At 39.6% G+C, this 26,526-nt stretch overlaps 1 protein-coding gene across 3 annotated transcripts in view; it reads left to right on the top strand.

The window, feature by feature from the left end:
• Positions 1-26,526, top strand: part of LARS2 (leucyl-tRNA synthetase 2, mitochondrial) — a 106,896-nt gene that overhangs the window by 54,603 nt on the left and 25,767 nt on the right. For 2 of the 3 annotated variants that reach the window (XM_037890242.2, XM_037890243.2), the window contains exons 9-15: positions 2,042-2,201; positions 11,450-11,554; positions 15,296-15,411; positions 16,348-16,631; positions 20,107-20,205; positions 23,351-23,488; positions 25,545-25,648. In XM_037890242.2, coding sequence (XP_037746170.1) covers positions 2,042-2,201; positions 11,450-11,554; positions 15,296-15,411; positions 16,348-16,631; positions 20,107-20,205; positions 23,351-23,488; positions 25,545-25,648 — 1,006 coding nt within the window. The remainder of the gene's footprint in view (positions 1-2,041; positions 2,202-11,449; positions 11,555-15,295; positions 15,412-16,347; positions 16,632-20,106; positions 20,206-23,350; positions 23,489-25,544; positions 25,649-26,526) is intronic. The other variant, XM_043540775.1, reaches the window with a different exon arrangement.

Below are 26,526 nucleotides of genomic sequence, written 5' to 3' on the forward strand. Positions count from 1 at the left end.
AATACCTTAAAGGGGCTCTGCACTTCTGAAAAAGAGGCTACCTTAGTTAGAGGCTTCTGTAAATGTATGCCTCGATGTGCATATGAAAATCTCCTCTGAGGGCTCCATGTGCTAGAGCATTTACCTGGACCAAACTTCTGTAGCAATTCTGCAGTAGCTTCATTTAAATTTTAAAAAGGAGGTTTTTAATTAATAAAATATGAAAATAAATATCAGTACAGTGTCCCCAGTGTTAGTCACATATTACACTTAATTTATTTTGTATTTTGCCATCTTTTCCAGTTTTCATTATGTGTTGTAAGTGCAAAAATCTGCATCATTTAACTTCATTGTAGAAATGTCAGTGGGGAGGCTGGAGATGGAAACAGTTTAAAATTCTGTTTGGATTTCAGATTCAGCACCTCATTTAGATGAATAATGGGGCAATTTCTGTCAGAACTATTGTCACAGGATGCCTGCAGACTCAGAAAAACAAGATTATCTTCATTACCACTAGGGGCATAGCCATAATTTTTTTTTGTTTTTTAAATGGAAGTTTAGCTTCTGGAGCACAAGGCTGTGGCAAGGAATAGATTTTCATGGTAAATTCTGTAGCCACGGAATACACCAGTCCCTAAATAATGCTTACTGTGCATAAAGTCGTTAGTCATTTCCTTATAATACATCAAAGTGATTTGCAAACATTAATTATGATGATCTCACAATGGGTCTGAATACAGTGCTAATTGAAGTGAATGGAAAGGCTTCCATTGACTTGTGTAGGCATTGGATAAGGCTAAATACCCAAAGAGGTTCTTAAGTATGATTATCCCTATTTTACAAATGGGGAAACAGAGGCACGAAGATTCTCTTTTCCAAGGCCACAGAGAGAGATGGTGTCTGAGTCAGGATTAGAGCTCTGGAGAGTTAGCCTCTAAGGCTGCCCTCAGATACACAGCTGGCTGTGATATTGGGAGTTATCCTTGTGTATCTGATAGATTAACTGGGCCTTTAATGTGAATAGAAAGGAAGGCGTGGTATTGTATTAAGTTAGATAGACTATATAGGCCAAAGGTGTTAACATAACCCCAGTCCCTGTCCAACAATAAACCGTGTTAAACAAGGTCATGGGTTTGGTACACAGAGACCTCGGCCAGCTTAGTACCACAGCAATCATTAAAAATCCTTATAACCTTTTATTAAAGATACAGAAAAGAAGGAAAAATAGCTAAAGCATTTGAAATCTAAAGTATTATGTATTAACAGTATCCCTTATTCCCGTTCCATTTAGCTAGAGAGTTTTTAGAAGGAAAAACACCCTTGTTTGACAGTCTCTTAGATGGTATTAATAACTATCCTTTTGGGTAAAAGGGAAGTTAGTTGTGATGGGCTAGAGTTGTTGCTGCTTCTGCTGCTGCTGTTGAAGTCCAATCCCTTTCTTCCCAAGTGGTGTTTGGGAGCCAGCTGGAGCCAGTAGAGGTAGCGATGTTATCTGGGTCCCTTTCTCTTGCCCAGTCTGGTCAGGACATCTCAGGATTAGGGTAATGAAGGCCCGAGGTCCCAGGAGATCATGGGAGTGGAAGCCATGAAGGTGAAGCTTGCTTCAGTAACCACCATTTCTGTTATTTCACGTTGTCAGTTCTTTCTGTATTTTCTTTCCCCCTAAAGTCTGTTTCTTTTAGTAAGGAGTGATTGATGGAATAGCCCAGACCCACATTATTTTGCACACCATTAGTCCTAATATCCAATACAGCAGTTTTGGTGCACTAACTTCCAGCTCTACGTCATATGTTTTTAACAAACATAATTTGAACAGTCCTTGGATTATATCAATATGTGTGTGACTTTCTGTTTGGACTAATTTTGTCTGTCTGTCTGTTTCTCTTGCACTTGTTTATAACATTCTTTATTGAAAATAATTTGATCTACTTTCCATGGTTTATTCCTAAGCAGGCAAAAGTTATAGACCAATTGTCACAGCAGAAGGAAAAGTTAAAAATGGCCTTTTAATGGAGAAAATTAGCAATAAACCTGCTCTGGAATACTTTCTGCTCTTTATCAGGTTAATGGCCAAGAAACAGGAGAGAAGCTAGCTGCCTATACCTATACACCTGAAGCCATTTATGGAGCTTCCCACTTATATGTTTTACCTAATCATAGACTACTGCATGGAAATAGTAGTCTGAGGGAAGTGTTGCAGAGTGAGTTTATCCCAGGCAAAGGTGAGTTTTTGTTCATATTTTATTTTATTCTGAAACTGTGATAGTTTTAGAGATTAATCTTAAAAAAAAAAAAAAAAAGTGAGCATGAAAATTCCTGTTGAGGAGGAACAATTCCTTTTGATTCTTTGCACGTCACCCTGACTTCAAGGACAGTGTGATGACAATAGCTGGAATATCAGTCTTAGTATTATAATGGTTGTAAAACCTTTAAAGAAGTCAATTGGTTGCATGAAAACAGTGGAACATATTCCTGTTTCTGTTCTCGGCCCTTTCTCCCATAAAATGGTAGAAAGCTCCAGACTGTGGCTGTAGTTGCCCAGTGGAAAATTCTCCGGGTGGAGCGTTGCCTCTTCATTGGCATAAAGCTGGCAGAGTCAGCCACAGATACCTCCCCATTCTGCTCTACCCAATCCCTGGAATGTAGGGGACATGTGGGAAAAGTTGGGAGTCTGGAGGGAGCATGGCTAAGATATGCTTTGTCACGCTGATCCTCAGCTGGCATAACATCCCAATGGAGTAAGTTAGAGCAGCCCCATGGCTGGCCTTGACTTATTCTGGAGCTGGCACAGACTCTCCTCCGGGGTAAGAGAGTTGTAACTGACTTCCTAACAGACACTGAACTCACCTGGGCTAAGTAGAGGTATGGCCCATTATTTTGTTACTCATATCATTGTGAGTTTCCAAATGTAACAGGATGCCTTAAAGCAGATTAAGTAGAAAATATACATATTTTATTTCCATTTCATTCTGCTAATACTTAATATTTTTTCAACTTAATAAAAATACAACTACCTTGTGTACATGTGTTTGTAATATAAGGTCAAATCCTCTGCTTTGCTCCTTTTATGCTTAGTGGAGCAGATAAGGGAGACCATCAGAGAACCAGTTGTATCTCCTTGACTCTCTTCCTGATGTCTGGCTTGGGTATAGATTTAGGGCTACTCTAAATTGCCACAGCTCACAATAGTCCCTAAGGGGCCATCTGCCTGCTGTGGGTAGTTGGAGCACAGTGCATTTCAGCTACTCTTCCCCACCTTAGAGACTAACAAATTTATTTGAGCATAAGCTTTTGTGAGCTACAGTTCACTTCATCGGATGCATTCAGTGGAAAATACAGTGGGGAGATTTATATACACAGAGAACATGAAACAATGGGTGTTACCATACACACTGTAACGAGAGTGATCAGGTAAGGTGAGCTATTACCAGCAGGAGAGCGGCGGGAGGAGGAAAACCTTTTGTACTGATGATCAAGGTGGGCCATTTCCAGCAGTTGACAAGAACGTCTGAGGAACAGCAGGGGGAGGCGGAATAAACATGGGGAAATAGTTTTACTTTGTGTAATGACCCATCCTCTCCCAGTCTTTATTCAAGCCTAAGTTAATTGTATCCAGTTTGCAAATTAATTCCAATTCAGCAGTCTCTCGTTGGAGTCTGTTTTAGAAGTTTGTTTTTTTTTTTGAAGAATTGCCACTTTTAGGTCTGTAATCGAGTGACCAGAGAGCTTGAAGTGTTCTCCGACTGGTTTTCGGACTTCCTTCCTGGACACTATGGTGCTAATAAGCGATGGTCACATAAACACTACCCTATACCGGAAACCTACTGACCACTATGCCTACCTACATGCCTCCAGCTTTCATCCAGACCACACCACACGATCCATTGTCTACAGCCAAGCTCTACGATACAACCGCATTTGCTCCAACCCCTCAGACAGAGACAAACACCTACAAGATCTCTATCAAGCGTTCTTACAGCTACAATACCCACCTGCTGAAGTGAAGAAACAGATTGACAGAGCCAGAAGAGTACCCAGAAGTTACCTACTACAAGACAGGCCCAACAAAGAAAATAACAGAACGCCACTAGCCATCACCTTCAGCCCCCAACAAAAACCTCTCCAACGCATCATCAAGGATCTACAACCTATCCTGAAGGACGACCCATCACTCTCACAGATCTTGGGAGACAGGCCAATCCTTGTTTACAGACAGCCCCCAACCTGAATCAAATACTCACCAGCAACCACACAACAAAAACACTAATCCAGGAACCTATCTTTGCAACAAAGCCCGTTGCCAACTGTGTCCACATATCTATTCAGGGGACACCATCATAGGGCCTAATCACATCAGCCACACTATCAGAGGCTTGTTCACCTGCATATCTACCAATGTGATATATGCCATCATGTGTCAGCAATGCCCCTCTGCCATGTACATTGGCCAAACTGGACTGTTTCTACGTAAAAGAATAAATGGACACAAATCAGATGTCAAGAATTATAACATTCAAAAACCAGTGGGAGAACACTTCAATCTCTTTGGTCACTCGATTACAGACCTAAAAGTGGCAATTCTTCAACAAAAAAACTTCAAAAACAGACTCCAATGAGAGACTGCTGAATTGAAATTAATTTGCAAACTGGATACAATTAACTTGAATAAAGACTGGGAGTGGATGCGTCATTACACAAAGTAAAACTATTTCCCCATGTTTATTCCACCCCTCCACCCCCGCTGTTCCTCAGACGTTCTTGTCAACTGCTGGAAATGGCCCACCTTGATTATCACTACAAAAGTCCCCACCCCCACCCACCCCCGCTCTCCTGCTGGTAATAGTTGTATGGTAACACCCATTGTTTCATGTTCTCTGTCTATATAAATCTCCCCACTGTATTTTCCACTGAATGCATCCGATGAAGTGAGCTGTAACTCAAGAAAGCTTATGCGCAAATAAATTTGTTAGTCTCTAAGGTGCCACAAGTCCTCTTTTTCTTTTTGTGGATACAGACTAACATGACTGCTCCACTGAAATCTTCCCCACCTGTGACATGCTCACTGAAATGAATGCTATAGGGACACTGATATAGGAATTGGCTATGCCAGGTTTATAGCTATTGGAGACTTGCCCACATGGGGGATATCCCCAACAGGAAAGATGGAGCCTGATTCCATACCTTTTGCACCATTGTGCACAGGGACAGAACTGACCAGAGAATCTTGCTCAATGTCTTTAACATAACTGCATGCTGCTTTTTCCACCTCGTTCAATGACAGAATACATGGCTTAGAGAATGAGGCAGCTGTTCAAGAATTATTTTTATCTTCATTGCTCTGCCTCATTAACTTCATACCCTCCAACTTCTGCAGGGAATGAGGAAGGAATCCTACAGAAAAAAAAAAGTGACATGTAATTAAAGATAGTGCCATAATGTAAATGCGCAGGGAGCAGAGTTAAGGTACTTCCTGACTTGAATGGTTCATTTTTACAACCTTGATATTTTTCATACGGAATCAGAAGAAACTGGAAGGTATTGGTTATCCAGAGCCTTTTCCATGGGAGCCAGGAGAAACTGGAGCTGGGATATCAGAGGGATTCTGTTGTATTATTAAAAACTACTGTGCCTGTGAGACATGCATGTTAAGCTCTTATAACTCAGCTAAATCAAAACAGATTTTCATTGGCCCAGGGAAAGGCACAGCTGCATTCTAGGGATTATATCCTTGCCAATTTTTATATTCCTATGCCAGACGACTGGAGCACAAAAGCTGTGCAGTAAAGATCACATGTTACTTTTTATAATGGCAAAAGTGTATTTTTTACACATTTCCTACACACAGATAGTTGAATCATTGTTGCTTCAAGTTGCCCAAAGGAATTCACCCTCCCACGAGACCAGATATAGAAAATTTCAGCCAGAATGAAGTTTGAGAAAGTTATAAGCAATTGAAAAGAACCTTTAAAATGGAAATAGTTACACACCTTGTGACACACCCTCTGGATACAGTCTGGACTGTGGGACCACTGTGTCCCTTAATTCTCCTCCCTGGGCTGTCTCTTACAGTGTGCTAATGACAAGCAGCAAAACCCCTCCAGGTGCTGTGATCACGCAGTCAACAACATGCAGGGACACACCCAGCTAAGGTGCATGAATGCTCTGTATGCCACTCATGAATTATACAGCGAGAGGCCCCAGCCAATTTCCCCAGACTTGCACCCCAGAAATGTACTGTTTTACGCAGCCCAAGACCGTCCCTTGAACCGTGCAAGCTCATCGATTAGTTTGCCACTTCGTTAAAGGAAAGTGGACATGCACCAGCCTTTGCGACTTGGGGGCTAGGTAACCCCCATTGGGTACATGCCCTCTCTGAGGAGTCTCTGGGAGAGTGGATTCTTATTGATGGGCAATCAACACATGTCTGGCTGGTCCTGATGTAAATCTGTCATGTCAGTTGTTCTTTGTTGCCACTGAAAAGCTATTTGTGGGCATTTTCCACTTACCCCATATTTCAGTAACAAACACATAGCAATACTTCATAGCTTCACATACAATGATAGTACATACAATCCAACAGGATAGTAATGTTCAACGGATTGAGACTTTTAAAATGATACCTCACAAGGCATACTGTGTACAAAACATATCATAATTATATCAAAGTGGTCAATATGGGGGTTCCAGGGTACTATTTTGAGGTAGAGTGCCACACGCCTCTACTATAGTATAGCTATGCACTCGTGCCATTTACTTATATATTTGGGTATATCTATACATAGAGGAACTGGAGTAACATCCTGGTCCTAGTGAAGTCAAAGGGATGTCACGGTGCTTCAAGCCACATGCCGATCCCTGGACCTATTGGTTAACGACAAAAAGTCAATGCTAGTGCCGGCGCAGAGGATAGAGTTCATCGGAGCAGGTCCTCGACCTGCTCCAGAACATTCCTGCTGCTGGAAAGGTTCCACGCGTTGGCAAACCTCATTGCAGAAGTCTCCGCCTTCCCTCTGACTACAACCAGGGTGTGTCTGTGTCTGCTGGGTCACACGGCAGCGTGCACTTACGTGGTCTGCCATGCCACGCTCAGGCTGCGGCCCTTGCAACAATGGCTGGGGATGATCTATTCCCAGTCCCGAGACCCCCTGGAAAAGATCATTACCATTCCCCAGGTGTTACTTACCTCACTGTGATGGTGGACCGACCTCAGACAGTCCTGGAGGGGGTTCCGTTCAACAACCCCCTTCACTCCATTGAGTTGGAGTTGGACACCTCAGACCTGGGCTGGGGTGCGCATCTCAGCGACCTCCAGACACAGGGGGATGTGATCCCCGGAGGAGGCGAAGTTGCACATAAACATCAAAGAGCTCCAAGCAGTCCAGCTGGTGTGCAGTCTTCTTGCCCCACCTGTTGGGCAAGGTGGTACGAGTCCTGTTGGACAACACAGCCTCGATGTTCTACATCAACAGGCAAGGGGGAGCGCACTTGTCAGCCCCCTGTCAGGAGGCACTCTGTCTATGGGACTTCTGCATCAGCCACGAAATCCACCTGGAAGCTTGTCTCCTTCCCAGTGTCAAGAATACACTGGCGGACCAGCTTAGCAAGGACTTCTCCTCTCACAAGTGGTTTCTCCACCCGGAGGTAGCCTGCATGATCTTCCAGAGGTGGGGAACTCCCCAAGTGGAAACAGGAAGTGCCATCCGTTCTGTTCTTGGCAAGGTCTGAGCAGGGGATCCCTCTCCGACATCTTCCTCCTGTCATGGTCAAGGAGCCTGATGTACACATTTCCTCTGATTCCACTCATAATCAGGGTCCTGGCAAAGAACAAGAGAGACAAAGCGCAGGTTTTCGTGATCGCCCCGGCATGGCCTCACCAGCATTGGTTCGGCACGCTCATGAACTTGTCAGCGGCCCCTCCCTGGCCAACTGACCAGACTTGCTGTCAAAGGACCACGGTCAGCTCCTACACCCCAACTTCGAGTCCATCCACCTCTCGGCGTGGATGCTGTGTGGCTGAACCCAGAGGAGCGGGCCTGTTCGGAAGTCATCCAACAGGTCCTCCTGGGGAGTAGGAAACCCTCAACTAGACTGACTTAGCTGGCCAAGTGGATGAGGTTTTCCTCTGGGGGTCCGAACGTGGCATCTCTCCCTCGCGTTCTTCCATACAGGCTGTCCTGGACTACCTGCTCCATTTGAGGAACGAGGGGCTGGCGCACTCTTCAATTGGAGCAGTGGTTCTCAAACTTTTGTATTGGTGACCCCTTTCACACAGCAAACCTGAGTGTGACCCCCCCTTATAAATTAAAAACACTGTAAAAAAATATTTAACGCTGTTATAAATGCTGGAGGTGAAGCAGGGTTTGGGGTGGAGGCTGACCGCTCGCAACCTCCCATGTAATAACCTCGTGAACCCCTGAGGGGTCATGACTCCCAGTTTGAGAACCCTTGTATCAGAGTGCATCTAGCGTCCATCTCCACTTTTCACCCGCCGATCCAAGGACAGACAGTGTTTTCCCATGACATAACGGTCAGATTCTTGAGGGGGCTCAAGAGACTCTTCTTGTGGGTATGGGCTCCTGTCCCACAGTGGGATCTTAACTTGTTCCTCTCTAGGCTCACCGGCCCGCCCTTTGAGCCGCTCGGTCCCTGCTCCTTTTCCCACCTGTCATGGAAGGTCATGTTCCTGGTGGCGGTGATGTTGATGTCAGAGAGATGGGTCTCTGAGATAAAAGCCTTGACCTCAGAATCACCGTACATGGTCTTCTACAAAGACAAAGTTCAGCTGCAGCCCCACCCAGCCTTCCTGCCGAAGTTGATATCCACCTTCCATTTAAACCAGGACATCTTCCGGTATTCTGTCCCAAACAGCACGAGACCAGTGAAGAGAGGGTCTTCACTCTCTGGATGTCCGAAGGGCCTTGGCTTTTTACTTAAAACCTACCATAAATCAACATAGAACATACCATAAATCAATGTTCCGTAAATCAACTCAGCTCTTCATCACTATAGCAGACAGGATGAAGGGCCTTCCGGTGTCCTCGCAGAGGATTTCCAACTGAATCACCTAATGTATAAAGGACCTGTTACCACCTGGCAGGGGTTCCCCCACTACCAATTGTCAGAGCCCACTCAACGAAAGCTCAGGCATCTTCAGCGACCTTCCTGGCACATATCCCTATCCAGGATATCTGTAAAGCCTTAACGTGGTCCTCAGTGCACACATTCACGGCTCATTATGCCATTACTCAACAGGCCAGAGATGACGCTGGGTTTGGCAGAGCTGTTTTGCGATCTACACGTCCGTAAATTCCTACCCACCTCTATTGGCACTGCTTGGGAGTCACCTAATATGGAATAGACCTGAACAAACCCTCGAAGAAGAAAAGACAGTTACCTTTTCCGTAACTGGTGTTCTTCGAGATGTGTTGCTCATGTCCATTCCATATTAGGTGTGTGTGCTTGCGACATGCACCAGTGCCGGAAGTTTTTCCCTCATCAGTATCCGTAGGGGACTGGCTCTGGCACCCTCTGGAGTGGCGCCCGCATGGTGCGGTATAAGGGGGATTGCCCCCTCCCCCCCCGACAGTGGGGAAGGAGGGTGGGTTGTGGAATGGACATAAGCAACACATCTCGAAGAACACCAGTTACGGAAAAGGTAACAACTGTCTTTTCTCTTGTTTCTGGCCCCAACCTAATGCTAGTTCATATGAGTTCGTGATAATCCCTTATTCTGCTTGAGAAATTTTTCTTAGATACCAAATTTCTGGTTTCAACCAGGCCTTTTGTGTGTTGCTTATTCTGCTGCCTGGGAGGGAAAGTGAGCAACTTCCTGTGACATCTCTCATTGTGAGGGATGGATGGTAGGAGTTACTCTGGTAAAACCCTTGACCTCTGAAGGATAACTTAGTTCAACTATCTCAGTAAAAAGATATGAGAGAGCTCCAAAATCTATTTGTCAGATCCCTCCATGCTGCAATACCTATTTCTTCTGCAAGATATCAGATTGACTGGAATTTATTAGGGCCGTCAAGTGATTAAAAAAATTAATTGTGATTAGTTGTGCGATTAATCGTGCTGTTAAACAACAATAGAATACCATTTATTTTGAATATTTTTGGATCTTTACTACATTTTCAAATATATTCATTTCAGTTACAACACAGAATACAAAGTATACAGTGCTCACTTTATATTTATTTTTGATTGCAAATATTTGCACTGTAAAAAAACAAAAAAATTGTATTTTTCAATTCACCTCATACAAGTACTGTAGTGCAATCTCTTTACCATGAAAGTTGAACTTACAAATGTAGAATTATGTACAAAAAAACTGCATTCAAAAATAAAACAGTGTAAAACATTAGCTCCTACAAGTCCACTCAGTCCTACTTCTTGGTCAGCCAATCACTCAAACAAACAAGGTCGTTTACAATTTGCAGGAGATAATGCTGCCTGCCTCTTGTTTACAATGTTACTTTCAGGTGACGTAAATAAGAAGCAGGCAGCTGTATCTCCCGTCAATATAAATACACTTGTTTGTCTTAGCGATTGGCAGAATAACAAGTAGGACTGAGTGGACTTGTAGGCGCTAAAGTTTTACACTATTTTGTTTTTGAGTGCAGTTATGTAACCAAAAAAAAATCTGCATTTGTAAGTTACACTTTCACGATAAAGAGATTGCACTTCAGTACTTGTATGAGGTGAATTGAAAAATATTTTTTATCATTTTTATAGTGCATATATTTGTAATCAAAAATAATAATATAAAGTGAGCACTGTACACTTTGTATTCTGTGTTGTAATTGAAATCAATATTTAAAATGTAGAAAAACATCCACAAAGATTTAATATATTTCAATTGGTATTCTATTGTTATAAGTGTGATTAATCATGATTAATTTTGTAAATCGTGATTAATTTTTTTGAGTTAATCGCGTGGGTTAACTGTGATTAATTGACAGCCCTAGAATTTATTATTTTAAAGGGACACTGTCAGCCAAAATAATGCTTTGGTCTGAAATTGTTGTACCTACTGTTGTTTCAAGAAATGTTTAAAATGAGTGACCCTGAAAGAAACTGCAGAAAAATAATGTATTTCACTTGGTTCACTTTGTACATTATCAGTTCTTTGCACATTCTCTGTTCCTCTGTTTCTACTGTATTTTGAGTTAGTTTCTCTTATTTGTGGGGATCTTTCACATGCCATCAGGAAGCAGAAAAACAGTTTTTTAAATCACAAAATTTGGCAGCGGGACCTATAGAAGCTTTTAACAGCTTTAAATTCATATTTTGAAATTGACTAGATTCTAACTTGAGCCTCTCCCTTTAAATAAAGAAAGTACTTTGATTCAGTGAGTTACTTCATAAAAAATTAGGATGCAAAGCACAGAAATTTTCATATTAATAAGTGAGATTCTTAGCACTGTTGGTGTCATATTTTAATTATTGTGATCTTTACATGTATTTGCAGACTGTCTTACATCAGTGACAGCAGTGAATTTACTTACCAGACAGGAGGTTCCTATAGTAATCTCTGCAAAATCAGATTTTGAGAACTATATTGATACTAAAATAGGTAAGTGACATTTAAAATACAAGAGCAACATTGAGGTTTTTCAGTTACTATTTTGGAGTACCAGAACTGCTGCTGTAAACCTTTGAAGATAATGGCTGTCTTAGGGCCTTTAGAGGCCATATTCTTCTTAATTAAGGGAAAGAAAAGGTAGCTACGCAGAATTTGTTACAGGTCTGAATACAAAGAGACAGGGTAATATTCTTCTCTTTCATTACAATATATTGTAAAAAATTAATAAAATTAAAAGCTGACTGTAGTGAGACCCCCAAGCTTGAAGACCTCCACATTTTCTCTTAAGAATTATAATACAAGACATGTGAATCTGAGTGTCTATTTCTCACACATACCAAAACAGAACCGCATCAATGTTTAATTTAAAAAATATTTGCCAAAGACCCAAACTCATAACAGTATAGTTTTGCTATGCCTACATACAATAGAACCCCCCAAACAAGATAACTTAAAAATTGCCTTACTTCAATAATGTATCAAACCATCAATCCAAATTTGGCTTTATCTAGTTGTATTTGTTTTGATATCAATAAAATACAGAATATACAGTAATTGTGTTTGATCATGGTCAGTGATCTCAAAACTGGGAATCTGAATGTACCGTCCCCAGGGCTCTCAGCTCTGTCTTGCCTTGCTACTTCTCCTAGACTCTCTTCTGCTTTTTTCTTTGCACCTTGCTGCTTTTACATCCTATGTGTGCTACCCTACCAGGCAGGACCAGGCTGGGTGGCAAATGTGGAATATTAGCCCAAATGTGCAGCTTTCTGGAAAACAAGGGCTACTTCAGAGGTCTGATTGAACAAAAAATCAATAATAAAATATAGAGTTCCTTTCTGTGGGTTCTTTTTAAATCAGTTTTTAAGTTCATTATGTTCTCATAAACTGCTGAATTTTCTTAGAAATTCTTTAACAGAACAGTTATTAGAAAAAATGGATTGAATAAATCAAGTGATATGACTAGCCTACAAGCTGTGATATTATGAGTTTCACAGCATGGGTTGGAACTCGTTAGCCCAATCATATAATAGACTGTATTATTATGCCCAGTTTAGAATCAGTGAAATGTAGGTGACTGATGTGAACTGTTAAAGTGAGAAATTTTTTTAGGTTGTTTTTACCTTCGTCTTATTTTCCTTCACAAAAAAATGTTTTAGATAGTCTTACAGAGCTGTAAAAGCTTAATACATGTTTGGAAGATGTATATGAACAAGTGTGGGGGAGGACATTGAGGAGGGAAGACAGAAGGGAACAAAACAAAGTGTGTCTTGGATCTTTTCAATTTCCTTGAGATTAAAAAAAACAAACAAAACCTAGCTCGTCTTAGTCCTAAAAGTGTTTTTTAAAACCTTAAAGATTCCATGTATTGTCTTTCTCCTGTGTTTTCCATCTTTCTCACTCACAGTCAGTCAATGCCTTCCTTTTCGGTGTCCCCCTCTCAGCCTTTGCAAAGCCAGCCAGGGTTACAAAGTCTTGTAACTTTTTTAAGGTATTCATCCTCTTCAAGATGTTTAGCAAACTTGGCTGTTTTATTTAGAGTCCAGATTTTCAAGAGTCTCCAAATTTGCACATTCAGAATTTTAGCACATACTTGTTTGTGTATGTATTTGAGTTGCTTTGTACACACAAATCGCTTCAAACATAAATTTTGAATGAATAAGTTATCTTGAAATTTTCTTTAGATAAAGAAAGTCAATCTCCAGGCTGTTAATCTGGAGCTTTTGTAAGAACTAAATTCAATAAAAAATTAATTTAATAATATTGTCTGAGTATTGATCGGATATTTTACTGCATCTTTATTAGTTTGGGTGTGGTATACCATCAGTATTAATATGACTTCCATGTGTCATCTTCTTTATTGACTCCTAGTGATGATTTGATATAACACAGTTCCTTTCAACATTTTTGTCAAGTAGTTCCACTTTAATCTCCAAGGAGTACGTAACTAATACGCCATTATATTTTTGGGAGCCAAAGTATATCAAAACTATTTCTGGAATAGGAGAGGCCAAATAATTGAGATTTCCTAATATTACTTTTGATGACAAGCCTTTATTTTGTTCACTGGCGTGTACTTTGGTCTTACGTATGCTGGATACCTCCCAGCTCTTCCCAGGAAATGCTGGATGCCAACTGTTGAGTTTTGATAAAGGACAGTGGCATTGTCCTCTTCTTTAAAGAAAAATAGACTAAAATGTGGGAGCTGCTTTCCTCTATTTGTGCAGCATATGGTAAAACCACCTGTGGTGGACTGAAGGGGGTTCTTAGTAAGATACCGATATACCATACTTTAATAGGGGTTTAAGAATGGCAATAGGGAGCTTCTGCTGTGGAGTTTCATAGTGATTCCACATTTTGGTTTCCTTTTTGTTTGTTTGTTTTTGTTTTGCATTAGTTATCTGCTTCTGTATTTCCATATATCGACACAGCTGAAATATTTAACACAATGGGCAGTTTTGTGGCTGAGTAAGGGTGTATGTTAAACAGTCTTTTGAATTCAAGTTTGTATTGTGATAATTCTAAGGTGGTTGGGGGAGGTGTTTGGGTTTTTTTTGTTTGTTTTGTTTTGTTTTGAGAGCCTCTAGATCTGTAATATCAAAAGTTGTTTCCAAGAATAGGAAGGAAAAAAGATAACCTGACATTTGGGTTGGTCAATAAATCTGCTGTTCTGGCTGATGAAGGCCAACCTAGTAATGCAAGCTTCTTTAAAAAATAGAACAAATGACCCCCCCAAAATGAAAACAAACTAATGTAGAAAGATATACATCATCATGTTATATAGTATGTCAAACAACATATAATTAATATTTGAATATAAATATATATGATAAAAATGGGGATTTCTTAGCTAACCCCCAGAATGCAATCCTTGTAGGTGAAACACAGCAGTTGCTGGACAGATTGCAGCTGTCAGGCGGTAACATTGTGAACAAGGATTATTTTAAAATAATAAATTACTTTTTGATATTGGTAAGTTGCAGCAATAAAAAGAATTCTGTGGGGGTTAGAAAAGACTTGTATTCAAAATGTGTGACTGTCCCAGGTAATAAGGCACAGTGGGAAAAGGTGTCATCGGTGGCCTTAAATATTCTGACGGAATGGCTTATTCTGGCAGCAGTAAGAAATACTTTCTCTAGCTTTATTCTGAATGGAAGGTTGACATTACTCTGAATTGGAATTACTGGAGATGACTTTCTGATAGTAAATGACGAGATTTTAAAAAGAGGGGGCAGCAATGTTGAAGGACTTCGTCAAGTTAAGTCATTTTCTTTTTTAAAAAACTTTACCTTTATTTTTAGTAACACCTTCAGTTATTAAAATTGAAATTTTTTAAAACAACTAACTTAGTATGTATTTATGCTATTTGCTTAGCTTTTGCATTTCTCTCAATTTGGTAAATGAAAACAGATTCGTCAATTTCAGTTTTATTTTTAGTCAATTTCAGACCCAATCACTTTCAGGTTCTCCTGAGCTAGCACAGTGATAATGATTTTTGGGTTGTAAACACTATAAGATAATGTTTTGTTATAACTGTTGTCACTCAAATTTCACAAGCTTGTTTTTATAAATTTTGTGAAATGTTGGCAAAATTTAACTTGCCAATGTCTTTTTAAAGCCATTGGAAAAAAGTAAATAAGTGCCAATAGATGAAAATATTTTCCTCAAAAAAATGACGAGGAGCAGCCAAGTTAGCCAATTATGGAACTGATTTTTTCCCCCTTCCATGGATAGGAATTCCTAATACTAATCCAGAAGATGCTGCTGTCGCCCAGAATCTAGGTCTCTCTTTCTCTGAAGTCATTGAAACACTACCAGATGGTTTGGAGACCATAGTCAACTCCGGAGAGGTTGGTGCACTTGTACTGCATTCCTTTCTAAAGTACAGTGATAGTGCCTATGAAAACCCACTACCTGGAAAATACCAAATATTTTGTTTTCGAGGCTTAGTCTTCCAAACTTTACATACATGAAAGAAGAAAAATGCTATAATAGTCTAAATTTTACAATAGAGAAGGAATAATAAATTCCGTCATAAAAATGGCTTGATGTTTTTTTCTGTTTTTCATTTACACATTTGTTCTTTTTTCAGGTTAAATGTTAATATATTAGTCCCCTTGGTTGTATTCACTGGAAATTATATTACAGGCCATTTGACAGCTTCATGGCTGTGTAAGGATGTAACTCTAAACTAACACTGAACAGTTCTTGAGAATCTGCAAGTATTAATCTGAGGAAGGGCAGATTGTTGTTCAATAGGAGACAAGTTTTGTGTCTGTCTAACTTGGGAGGGATATTGAGTGTTTAAAATATATGAAGAAGTGAAGTATAAAATCACCCAGAATGAATATGTGAGGGAAGGTCTGATTTACCACCTATACTCTTGCAATGTCTGCCTTGGAGTACTAATATACTGGATGCCTTGCAGTAAGGAGAATCCACCTGAACTGCAGATAACTGGCCAACAGAGGCCAGGAGTGCCGAACAAGCCCTTCCTCAGCAATGACCCATTCAGCCCATCAAGGGAGTGACCTTGATAGGCTTTCAAGGGAGACTTATCTAATCCTCATGACCAGAAGGTTGGTGACTGACATATGGGAAGCCTGGAAGATGAATGGGTGTGAAGCAGAAGAAAAATGGGGAACCTTAAAAACGCTTGGAACCTCCGTCCCATCAGAGTTTGAGTGTTAGGTTTGTGTACAATGCATATGAAAAATAATATAATGGTGCTACTACAGCATTGTCAATAGTAGCATATATCAAATGTCTGTCTTTCTTTTTATCAGTTCACAGGCATGACTAGGCAGGAAGCTTTAAAAGCCCTAACCCAGCTGGCCAAAAATAAAGGAGTAGGTGGAGACCTAACAAGTGACAAGTTAAGAGATTGGTTAATATCGCGACAGCGGTACTGGGGAACACCTATACCCATAATCCACTGTCAGACCTGTGGCACAATCCCTGTGCCTTATGAGGATTTACCTGTGGAATTGCCCAATATAACCTCCTTTACAGGAAAGGGAGCCTCCCCTCTAGAAACTGTCCCAGAGTGGATGAACTGTTCATGTCCAAGGTGAGCAAATATTATATACTGTCCACTTGCTATAATTCTTCTTGTCGTAATATGGCCTCTTACTGTTTCTTAATATAAGCTCTTTTTCTTGATAAATACCTAGTGGAGGAAAAGTTGAGTGTTTTTAAGGTAGAGGAAAGAAAATGAGAAAAATAAAATAGTTTTTTCACCTTCTTCCTCTAGTTCTTTATAGTACCGTTTACTTCATCGATTGCAAGACTTTTTTCTCTTTCAACAACAAAGTTAAAGCAAAGATTGTAGGGTATATTGAGTTTTCATTTGCTTTTGTTAAGGAAACTAACATATTGATCAATTAATTAACAAGTCCAACAACAGAGATAAGATGGTGCTATTGCAGTAGAATCTTATAAAGATTTACATGCCTGGTGCATTTTACATGTCAGCAAATAATTCAGGTTGAAGTAGTTAATAGGTGTATGCACTCATGGTTCAGATTTTGATCATACAGTTTGTTTCCCAGCTCTTTAAGAAGAAGCATGTAGTTCAGATTTAGAAAGATACAGATTCATTAGAGAAAGCAAGATGTCTCCAGAGCTGGTTGAGTGTCGGGTACGTTGGAGTTTGTGCTCAGCTTCTGCAGGGGGAGGAAAGAGAACCCGAGGAATCCCTGAGAGAAACCCTTTCCTTTCCAGGCATATAGTGAAACCCTGCTGTCAGCAGAGCTGGTCCAGCAAGCAGGGCATTGTCAGGCTATCGAGTAGGGCATTGTCAGGCTGTCATGCAGGAGAACCAGGGACATAAAGTGATGTTAAGGCTCTCTTCATAACACAGAAACTGTAAATCTCTTACTTTGGAAGGTTAGAATATTAGCATGATTCTCATTTGTAATTAGGTGGCTTACACAGGGCAATTCTGTGGCTCACTGGAAACTTGTTTGACTTGTTAAGGGTATACATTTTAAGTAAAGGAAAGACATACATCTACATATTTCTGCAGAGAAAATGTCATTTCAGGTAGGCTTTTTTAAACACTGCACAGTAACTTCTTAAGGAGTATGGATATTTCAAGGCAGTCTGACTAGATGAATTGTAATATTAAAGTAATGCTCTCAGCAATGTCTTCTAGTCTGAAATCCTTGACTCCTACTGAAATCTTTGTTGCCTGCACTCCAGGCTTTCCACTGATATAAATGTTGAAATGCATTTGTTGTGAAGAGGGAACACTAGTTCTGATCTCCTCTAGACTGTATACTCCATCTACATGCAGAATTTAATAGCTGGGATTAGGTGGATTAACAGGATGAATAGAGATGGGAAGCTGAGGTGGCTGTGGTTGTGGGCATACAGATGTGGAGTTCTGAAACTGTAACCAATCATGAGTGGAAGGCTGTGCGTAATGACTTCACAGTAGTTAAGAATTATTCAGTGAATATGCAAATACCTGCTGTCTGCATGGCTAGCTGTAGGCTATCAGTAGCCAGAGTATAGTGGCTTGCATGCTGTCACTATGTTAAGAACATAAGAAGGCCAAACTGGGTCAGACCAATGATCCATCTAGCCCAGTATCCTGTCGTCTGATAACCAAATGCTTCAGAGGAATGAATAGAACAGGGAAACTTACCTAGTGATCCATCTTCTGTCATCCATTCCCAGCTTCTGGCCATCAGAGGTTTAGGGACACCCAGAGCTTGGGGTTGTGTCCCTGATCATCTTGGCTAATAACCATTGGGTGACCTGTCCTCCATAAACGTATCTAGTTAATGAGCCGTCGCCAACTAGGGTGCAGGGAATTGCATAACTGTTATGTAAAGTATCCCAGAAGTTGATAGGCTGAGACAATTCTGTTATAGTATAATACAATATTTATTTATTTTGTGATAAATATATTATCCTAGTCTCTTGGCACACGTGCAGTATTTAATATAATTGACGCTTTAAACTAAAAAGTCAACTAGAAACAAGATGCCTCCACTGCAGTTATCTCCTACAAGTAAAAGCTTGTTAAAAGAGATGGGCCTTGCACAGAGATCAGACTGGAGAGAAAATAAGTGGTGGTACTTCCCTAAGCTATGCCTGCCACCCAAGCTCACCTACTCATGTTGCCAGAATGAGGCACAACTCAGGGTGAATTATGCAGATATTCGTGTAATTGCCTCTCTGCTGTCTTATTTGTTTTGCTCAGTTAAAAAGTTGACGCTGAATTATCATTGGCTTCAGAATTAGCATCCTGTTGAGATGAATGTTTGACTGTTTGTAAACTCAGGCAGATGTGATTGTATCAACTCACATTTGGTTCACATTTTGAAAGTTAACTCCACAGTTGTAAAGGCTAGAGACTTTTTTAATGGAAGTTTAGATTCTGGAGCATGAGATAGCAGTAACCAAGTGAAAATTCTGGGCTGCTAACCTGACACCACCACAGCAATCCAACCCCTTGCCTTGCACCATGCATTTCAGGGTAGCAAACTTGGTCTAAGTCATCTGAGAAAGGAAAGGAAAGATTTTCTATTAATCTCACTCAAACATAAGTCCTCTGATACTTACCTCTAAATACATGCATCTCACATGCCTCAGGTGACCAGAAATACTGTAGCAAATACGCAGCGAGAGAGGTGGTATCTTAGGTAGTCAGGACCCAAGTCACATAAAGGCTTTATAGACCAAAGACTCACCACACTGAGCAGTGACTAGGAAGCCGATGTTGCTGTTGAAGAGCTTGTTTAATATGCTGTCTATGGTTTACACTATCAAGCAGGCAGGCAGACTCGTGCTGTGCTAGCTAAAGCTTCCAAGCACAGTAACAGATTAAAGTTACAATTTTGTACGTGTTAAACAGCCAGTTGACATTCTTTGTGTTATATATAGTGCACACAGGTTTGCAGCAGGTTGCAAAATTTCATTTGTATTATAAATTTATAATCATTTTTTAGCAGATACATTCTTAAATACTGAGTAGTTGCAATAAATGCAAACACAGTTTTAAAAAAGTTTCCTCCTGCTGTTCATTTCCATAAGTAAATTATTTCTATTCATGGGGGAAGGAAAAACTGTTCCAGCTTTTAACTTCTCATTTTGAATCTGTTTTAGTCTGTACCTTCAATATACTACCTAGCTAATATTGATTTGTTCCAGCAGTAATCATGAATTAAAATATTACAATGACTGGGAAAGACGTGATCCTTCTCAATGAAAATTGGACTTAAACTAAATTTGTTTTTCCTGGGAATAAGTGGAAATAATCAGGAAAAACAGACCATTTTATAAAACCAGAACAAGTGAAATGAAGTCTACCCTACTCTTTCTACTGGAAGTGGTCATAAATGATTTATCTGATAGTACCAGACGAATGTGCTGGTTTTTGAGTATCTTTCTACCCTTCTATTTAATGGCAAAATACTTTTTCCTTTCTCTTGGACTTCCATAGGATTTGTTTTATTTCTTCAAGATGTGAAAAAAATCAGCATGTGATTTTTTTTTTTCATCTAGGAGTGCTGAGAAATTTTTCTATTCCCCAGGTGCAAAGGACCTGCAAAGAGGGAAACAGACACCATGGATACATTTGTTGATTCATCTTGGTATTACTTGAGATACACTGATCCTCATAACTCTGATAGGTAAGGCATCCAGGCAGGTTGCAAGCAGGCCCATGGTCATATGGGTGTTCATGTAACCTGGACCTTTTTTACATAGCAGAAGTAGAAAGAAAAGAAAAAACAAACAGCCAGATACTCTAGTAGTTCTACCGTCTGCTGGGTGCAGCAGGATGGGAGGCTGTCTGGGAACCTCTTTATGAGTTCCTGATTCTCTGCATGCTGACTGGCCCTATTCAGGTTAGAGTAGCCTTGGGAGCTGTTCTGAACTATGGAATAAGGCTATCAGCCCCTAACGGGACATGAAAGGGCTGAGACTGCAAACTCAGCTGGTGATCCACAGCTTTTACTCCTTAAGCTGATTGCGTCCTCTCCAGCAGTAGACAAGTCTCTTATGTGTATGGACATAAGGTGCTTTTCCCTCAACTAAGGCAGAAACAGCCAGTGTAACTTCTGTAATGTGGACAGAGCCTTTAATTTTCTCTTTGTTGTCACTGGTGTGCTTACATTCTGCCATTATCTTAAGAATATAGCTAACTGGCTTCTTCTGGGATTTAGAGCAACGCATTCAGCTGGCAAGAGCTGATGAAGAAGGAAAGAAGTGAGGAATCAAGCAATTTCCCCCCAGAGACCGAAATTAAGAAAACCACCAATCTGTGCTAGCCAGAGTCGTGCTAATTTAGGTCCAGAGCTTAAATAAAGTATCATCATAGTGGCCTATTGCCATGTTACTACTTCAGTTAAATACAGTATTACAAAAGGAAACACTATATATGCTATGCATTAATGACTATAAAATAGGGCAGCGTGAGAGATAGACAGAGTTATTTATCTGTTTACTTACTCCATCTTCTATAATGCTAGCAAAGCTGATTGTGCCCTGGAGGTTCTGTCACACCCACCATTAAAGCAGGCTGCACAAAGGCTGACTCAACAGTCCAAAATGTATTTTCTATACACTGTTCAGATTAGATTGCTGTCTGCAGTTGCTGGACAGCCAGCCTATGATTACTGTCTCTCGAATATTTTATGAGCCGTTCTGTAGGCAAAAGGCTAGCCATAAATTAGATAAGAAGTATCACTGTTTGGGTTACTAAGTCTTCACACAGATATATACGGAAAGCGTCTGATAGAATGGCTTCAGTGTGTCCAGCGAATTGTAGTACAGTATGTGATGATCCTGTGATAGGCAAACCCGGCTGTTGGGATCTGTCTTGTTTTACATGCCAAGGTTTCTGATTTAGAATCTGACCTCCATGGGGTACGGGAGAGACACATTTTGTTAAAAATTGTTGTCTACTTTAAATAATAATAATAATAAAAAAAAGACCTGGTCAGTGGGTCTTTTTCTAAGACAAACTCAATCATTAAAAACATTTACATGTTTGTTTTGGTTAGGTGATTTTTATCTGACATGAGATGCAAAGATATCCACTTGCTTCTCGTGGTGGGGGAGGAAAAGGAGTTGTTGAAGAGTTTTGGTTATAAAGACTTGGGGATATGAAGAGGGTTCCATTTATTGGTCCTAGTTGTCTTTCTCTTACAGGTGGTGCTTGTGCCCTGAGCTCAGTCTGGGTGTATATTGATATACCATTAATTAACATCTTTGGAGTAAATTAATTAAATTATAGAAATAATATATTTTAAATAGAACTGGACCCAAAACAACATTCTGAACAGGATTAATAGCTCAAACTAAGTCCTTGACTACACATGAACTTTAACTGGTTTAGTTAAACCAGTGCAAACCCCTTCGTGGACACTCTCATTTCTCTTCAGCTTAACCGTGTTCTCAGTGGACGTGAATTAAATTGAAATAAGCCTGATTTATACTGAAATAAGAGTGCACACTTAGCATTTTGCACAGGTTTAACTAAATCAGTTAAAATCATATCTTTAGGCCAGGTCTATGCTATACAAAGTTTTATCAGCATAGCTGTGTCAGTCAGAGGTGTGAAAAAACCGTACCACCCTAGCCAATGTAGCTATGATGTGACAAAAACCCCAGTGTAGATGCAGCTGTGCCAACAGTAGAATGTTTCTGTCAGCAGAGCTAATATCATTCCGGGAGGTGGTGTTACTATGCCAATGGAAAACTTCCTCTGTTGGCATCTGCTGCGTCTACACCAGGGGGCTATGCAGATATAACTGTACACCCAACACATTTGTAGTTTAGATAAGGCCTGAGTTAAACAACATGTAGGCAAGCCCTTATTTTTATTCGTCAAACTCCAAACATCAAATCTGGACACAATGAACTTAAGAAAAGCTCAGATCTGCCTTTTGAAACTTTATGTACTACAGTGTTGAGATTTGGGTTTGTGACTAGTTACATTATAGACATGTGAAGTCTGATCCAGGGTTTTATTCCAGTCTCATCTCTAATTAAGGAAGCATAACTAATGTATAACGCAATAAAATCACAGTTTTGATACAAGTTGAGGTAGTCCAATAGGTACATTTGCTAAAGAGTGGGACTATAAAACGTGCCCTGAAGAGACATTGTTATTTGAAGTGATGTAAACCAAAACAGTATCTTTGAGATTTCAGTTTATGATGCCCTAAATGAATATTCTGAATATGCTTTTTAAACACTATAATAAATGTCATGCTGCCCTCTAATGGTGGCAACACAAACCTTCAATTTTAAATAAATAAATGAAATCATTCCGACATATTTTAAATTGGTTTATTGTTATATATTTTGGAGAGTAATATATAGCCATATATATACATTTTTATATATTTTCCCCCACAAAATATCAATTTGTAACTACAAAAGACTAGAACAGATAACCACAACCGAGTTATGAAAGTTCCATAGAAATCAGGCAGATATTTCCATAGCATTTTTTTAGTTTTAGGTGATACATGTGAAGTCATAGTCATACATCTAAGATATTATATGTAAATCATATTCTAGTGGATCTTTCTCTATAGCTTTTAAAAATTCTCACACAGATTTCTGCAATTTAATCAAGTCAAACATTGCTTTTTAAAAATAAGGAATTAAGCCAATAGCAAAATTAACAGAATGTAGTTTAAGATGCACATGCAGCTCACAGTGAACATCTATTTCCAGTCACGTCTTATTGGAGCTGTTCCAGTAAAGCTGTTTTTTCCTTTTGCTTTGTACTTAATGTATGCTTTCTGTTACTTTGTGTTTTAGGCCCTTTAATAAAGCCTTGGCCGACTACTGGATGCCTGTGGATTTGTACATTGGGGGAAAGGAGCATGCAGTTATGCATTTATACTATGCTAGATTCTTGAGCCATTTTTGCTATGATCAAAAGATGACCAAACACAAGTAAGCATTATTAGATTTCTATGAAAAATAATTCAAGCATCAGTCGCAGACTGCATCTGGCACCCACAGGCATCAATGAAATTTTATAGAGCTAGAAGAAGCTGAGGTACCAATATTATTTTCAATGGTATATTTTACATTTCATTCTCTGAGCCTGAATTTTCTTCCTTCTCAAGTTTAGCTAAATGATCAGTTTCTTACAGTCTATATTGCATTTGTTGTTTGTGTACATATATGTCTCGTGAATATTCACTGGCTCAGGGCACTAGTAGTAAAATTTTGCCTTAGGCCCTCATCCTGCAGAGAATTACACACGTTTAACTTTATGCACTGTGAGTAGAGCCATTAATTTGATCATGCTTAACTTTATGCACTGTGACTAGTCTCGTTAATTTAAATGTAACTATTTATTAGTATTCATTGTGGAGAGTTAAGCACTTGCATAAGTCTTTGCAGGATTGGGGCTAAAAGTATAAAATAGTTCCGGATAACGTAGTATTCTGCCTAAATCCTTTGGAAATGTTTTTGTTTTTTTAAATCAAAGGAACTATTTTTACCTGATAGCAATTTTAAATTGTATTTCCTTTAACCAGCAGATGGAGTCATCCCAACATTGTTCCTAGGGTGAAACCCTTTTGAGCAACAGGAGAAATTCAGGTTTCAGAGTAGCAGCCGTGTTAGTCTGTATCAGCAGAAAGAACGAGGAGTACTTGTGGCACCTTAGAGACTAACAAATTTATTTGAGCATAAGCTTTCATGAGCTATAGCTCACTTCATCGAAATTCAGTACTGATTTGCATTTGTTTATAAGCACTGCCTTCTCCCCCAGATCCTTTCACAAGGATGAGCATTTCTGATTTTGGGCATTTCTCCATCCTCCTGTAGTCTCCCACTACACTCAAATATGTTTCCTTTTTTCTTTTTCCCCGTATATGGTAAAGTATTTTGTACTACATCTTTGAGCCTCTCGCCCTGTAAACAAACTGCAAATGCACATTCCTACATTTAACTTTTATCAACATGGCCTGAACTAACACTGTGTCACGAAAAGACAAGCGTTCCCTGAAATATTACTTCCAGTTGAGACAGTTACCCAGGGTTTGATACTCTGATTATTTAGTTAATGTTCCCATATTTGGTAAAATATGGTAGTTATTTAAATGTCTGTTTTAAATTCAAAAGAAAGGCATACATATTGGGGGAGAAAATTAATTATTTCATTTTTCACCTTTTTGTAATTTTTTTTAACTGTTTTAATTGATGGTCTGGGAGGACTTGCTCTCCTGAAATAAAGAGCAAAGACTCAGTTTATGAACTCTCATCTTATGATTAGCTTGGAAAACAATTATTTTAGGATTAGATCACATCTTTTTTTAAGATGTTCTCTTGTTCTTATGATGGCAGAATCTGGTTGCAGCTTTTGCACTTTAAGTGCCTTTAATTTATTGAAGGCAATTGAGTTTGTCAGGTGGGCTATGAAATACAACTTGGAAAGTGCTCATAAAGACACTCAAAGTGTTATTCTGTTAAATTAGGTAGTTGTCAAAACCAAGGTTAATAGTAGGGATTATGTAACTAACACGTAGAGGTTTCTAAGTTTACCCTTATCCCACATATGCCTACTGTGGGATTCTTGTACCTTCCTCTGAGCTGACTGGTGCTGGCGACTGCCAGAAATACGACACTGGACTCTCTCTGATCCACTATTGTAAATCCTATGTTCCTGTGCTGTGGGAACACTCAAAAAGAGGACCTAGGTTTGTAAAAGAGAAGGCATTTGTTCAAACATGAATATTTGAGTGACAGAAAAATGGATGCAGAAAGTGACTGGTCAGATCGCTTTTTTCATAAATATCCCCCTCCCCCCCCCCCCCATTAAAGTTTCTCTTTAAAATATCCTTTGACTTTTGCAGGTGACAACTATTTCAGTTGTCAGTGTGACATTCTTCTTTCATTAAATAATTGTCTAACTGAGTTCAGCCTCTAAAGCTTACTGTAAAATGTGCTTTTGACAGCTATTTTCAACAGACAGGTTTCCTTTTCCTTTCATCCTCAGGGAGCCTTTTTATAAACTCTTGGTTCAAGGTCTTATCAAGAGTCAGACATACAAACTAACAACAACAAGCCAATATCTGAAGAGAGAGGAAATTGATCTCACTGGTAAGAGACCGTATGGGATGACCAGCACAGGTGCATCCAGAAAAGTCAAGGGCTAGTTCAGTGAAAAAGGATGTACAAGTCATAGTGCATGGAAAATTCATCAGTGAGGAGTGAATTCTTGTAATCATTAAACCGGAGATTGACTTTTGTGTGTGTTCTGGACTCACATGCTTAATGCTGAATACACATACAGAGAAAATACTACTCCAAATGCCTGTAACCATTACCAAACACAGTATTTCTGCTATATTTGTTTTTACTTAAGTCTGGTCTATGTCCAAAAATGACTAAAAGTGAGTATTTTATGGAGGCCATTCACTAGCCCATGTGAAAGGAGTCCATTCATAGTACGCTGATGTCTGCATTACAAAACCATTAGCAGAGTCGACACCATTGTTGGCAATCTGAACAGATAAGATCTAGACAGAATGGGCATAGAATGAACTTCTCTCCAATGCTTACATACGATCCTTGCAGAGCAGTTTAAGAACACATACGTTTGCTACTGCCTGTGCTATACTTGTACCTTGTATAAAAGACAGAATTTGTGTGCATTAGGGAAATCTGCATTGGTGTAGATGTACACCACTGCAAACTCCCCATGTAGATGGATAAAGTGGTGCTTGCAGCGATGTGATTTACCCTAGCTGAAACCTGCAAACTTGCTGTCTATAAACATCCAAAGATGGAATCAAGGTAAATTTGCTCCAGTGCAAGTGGCATTTTACACCAGTACAGCACATCTGCGGAGGAGGTTTGCATTGAGATAGCTACACTAATGCAAAAATCCTGATGCACTAGATTTAGCTTCCATGAATACTGGATTTAGCTTTATAAAACGGAAGAAATTTTCTCCTGTGTGATGGAAACATTATAAT

Source organism: Chelonia mydas, chromosome 2 (genome assembly GCF_015237465.2).
Source record: "Chelonia mydas isolate rCheMyd1 chromosome 2, rCheMyd1.pri.v2, whole genome shotgun sequence".
In the NCBI taxonomy this organism is placed as follows: Eukaryota; Metazoa; Chordata; order Testudines; family Cheloniidae; genus Chelonia; species Chelonia mydas.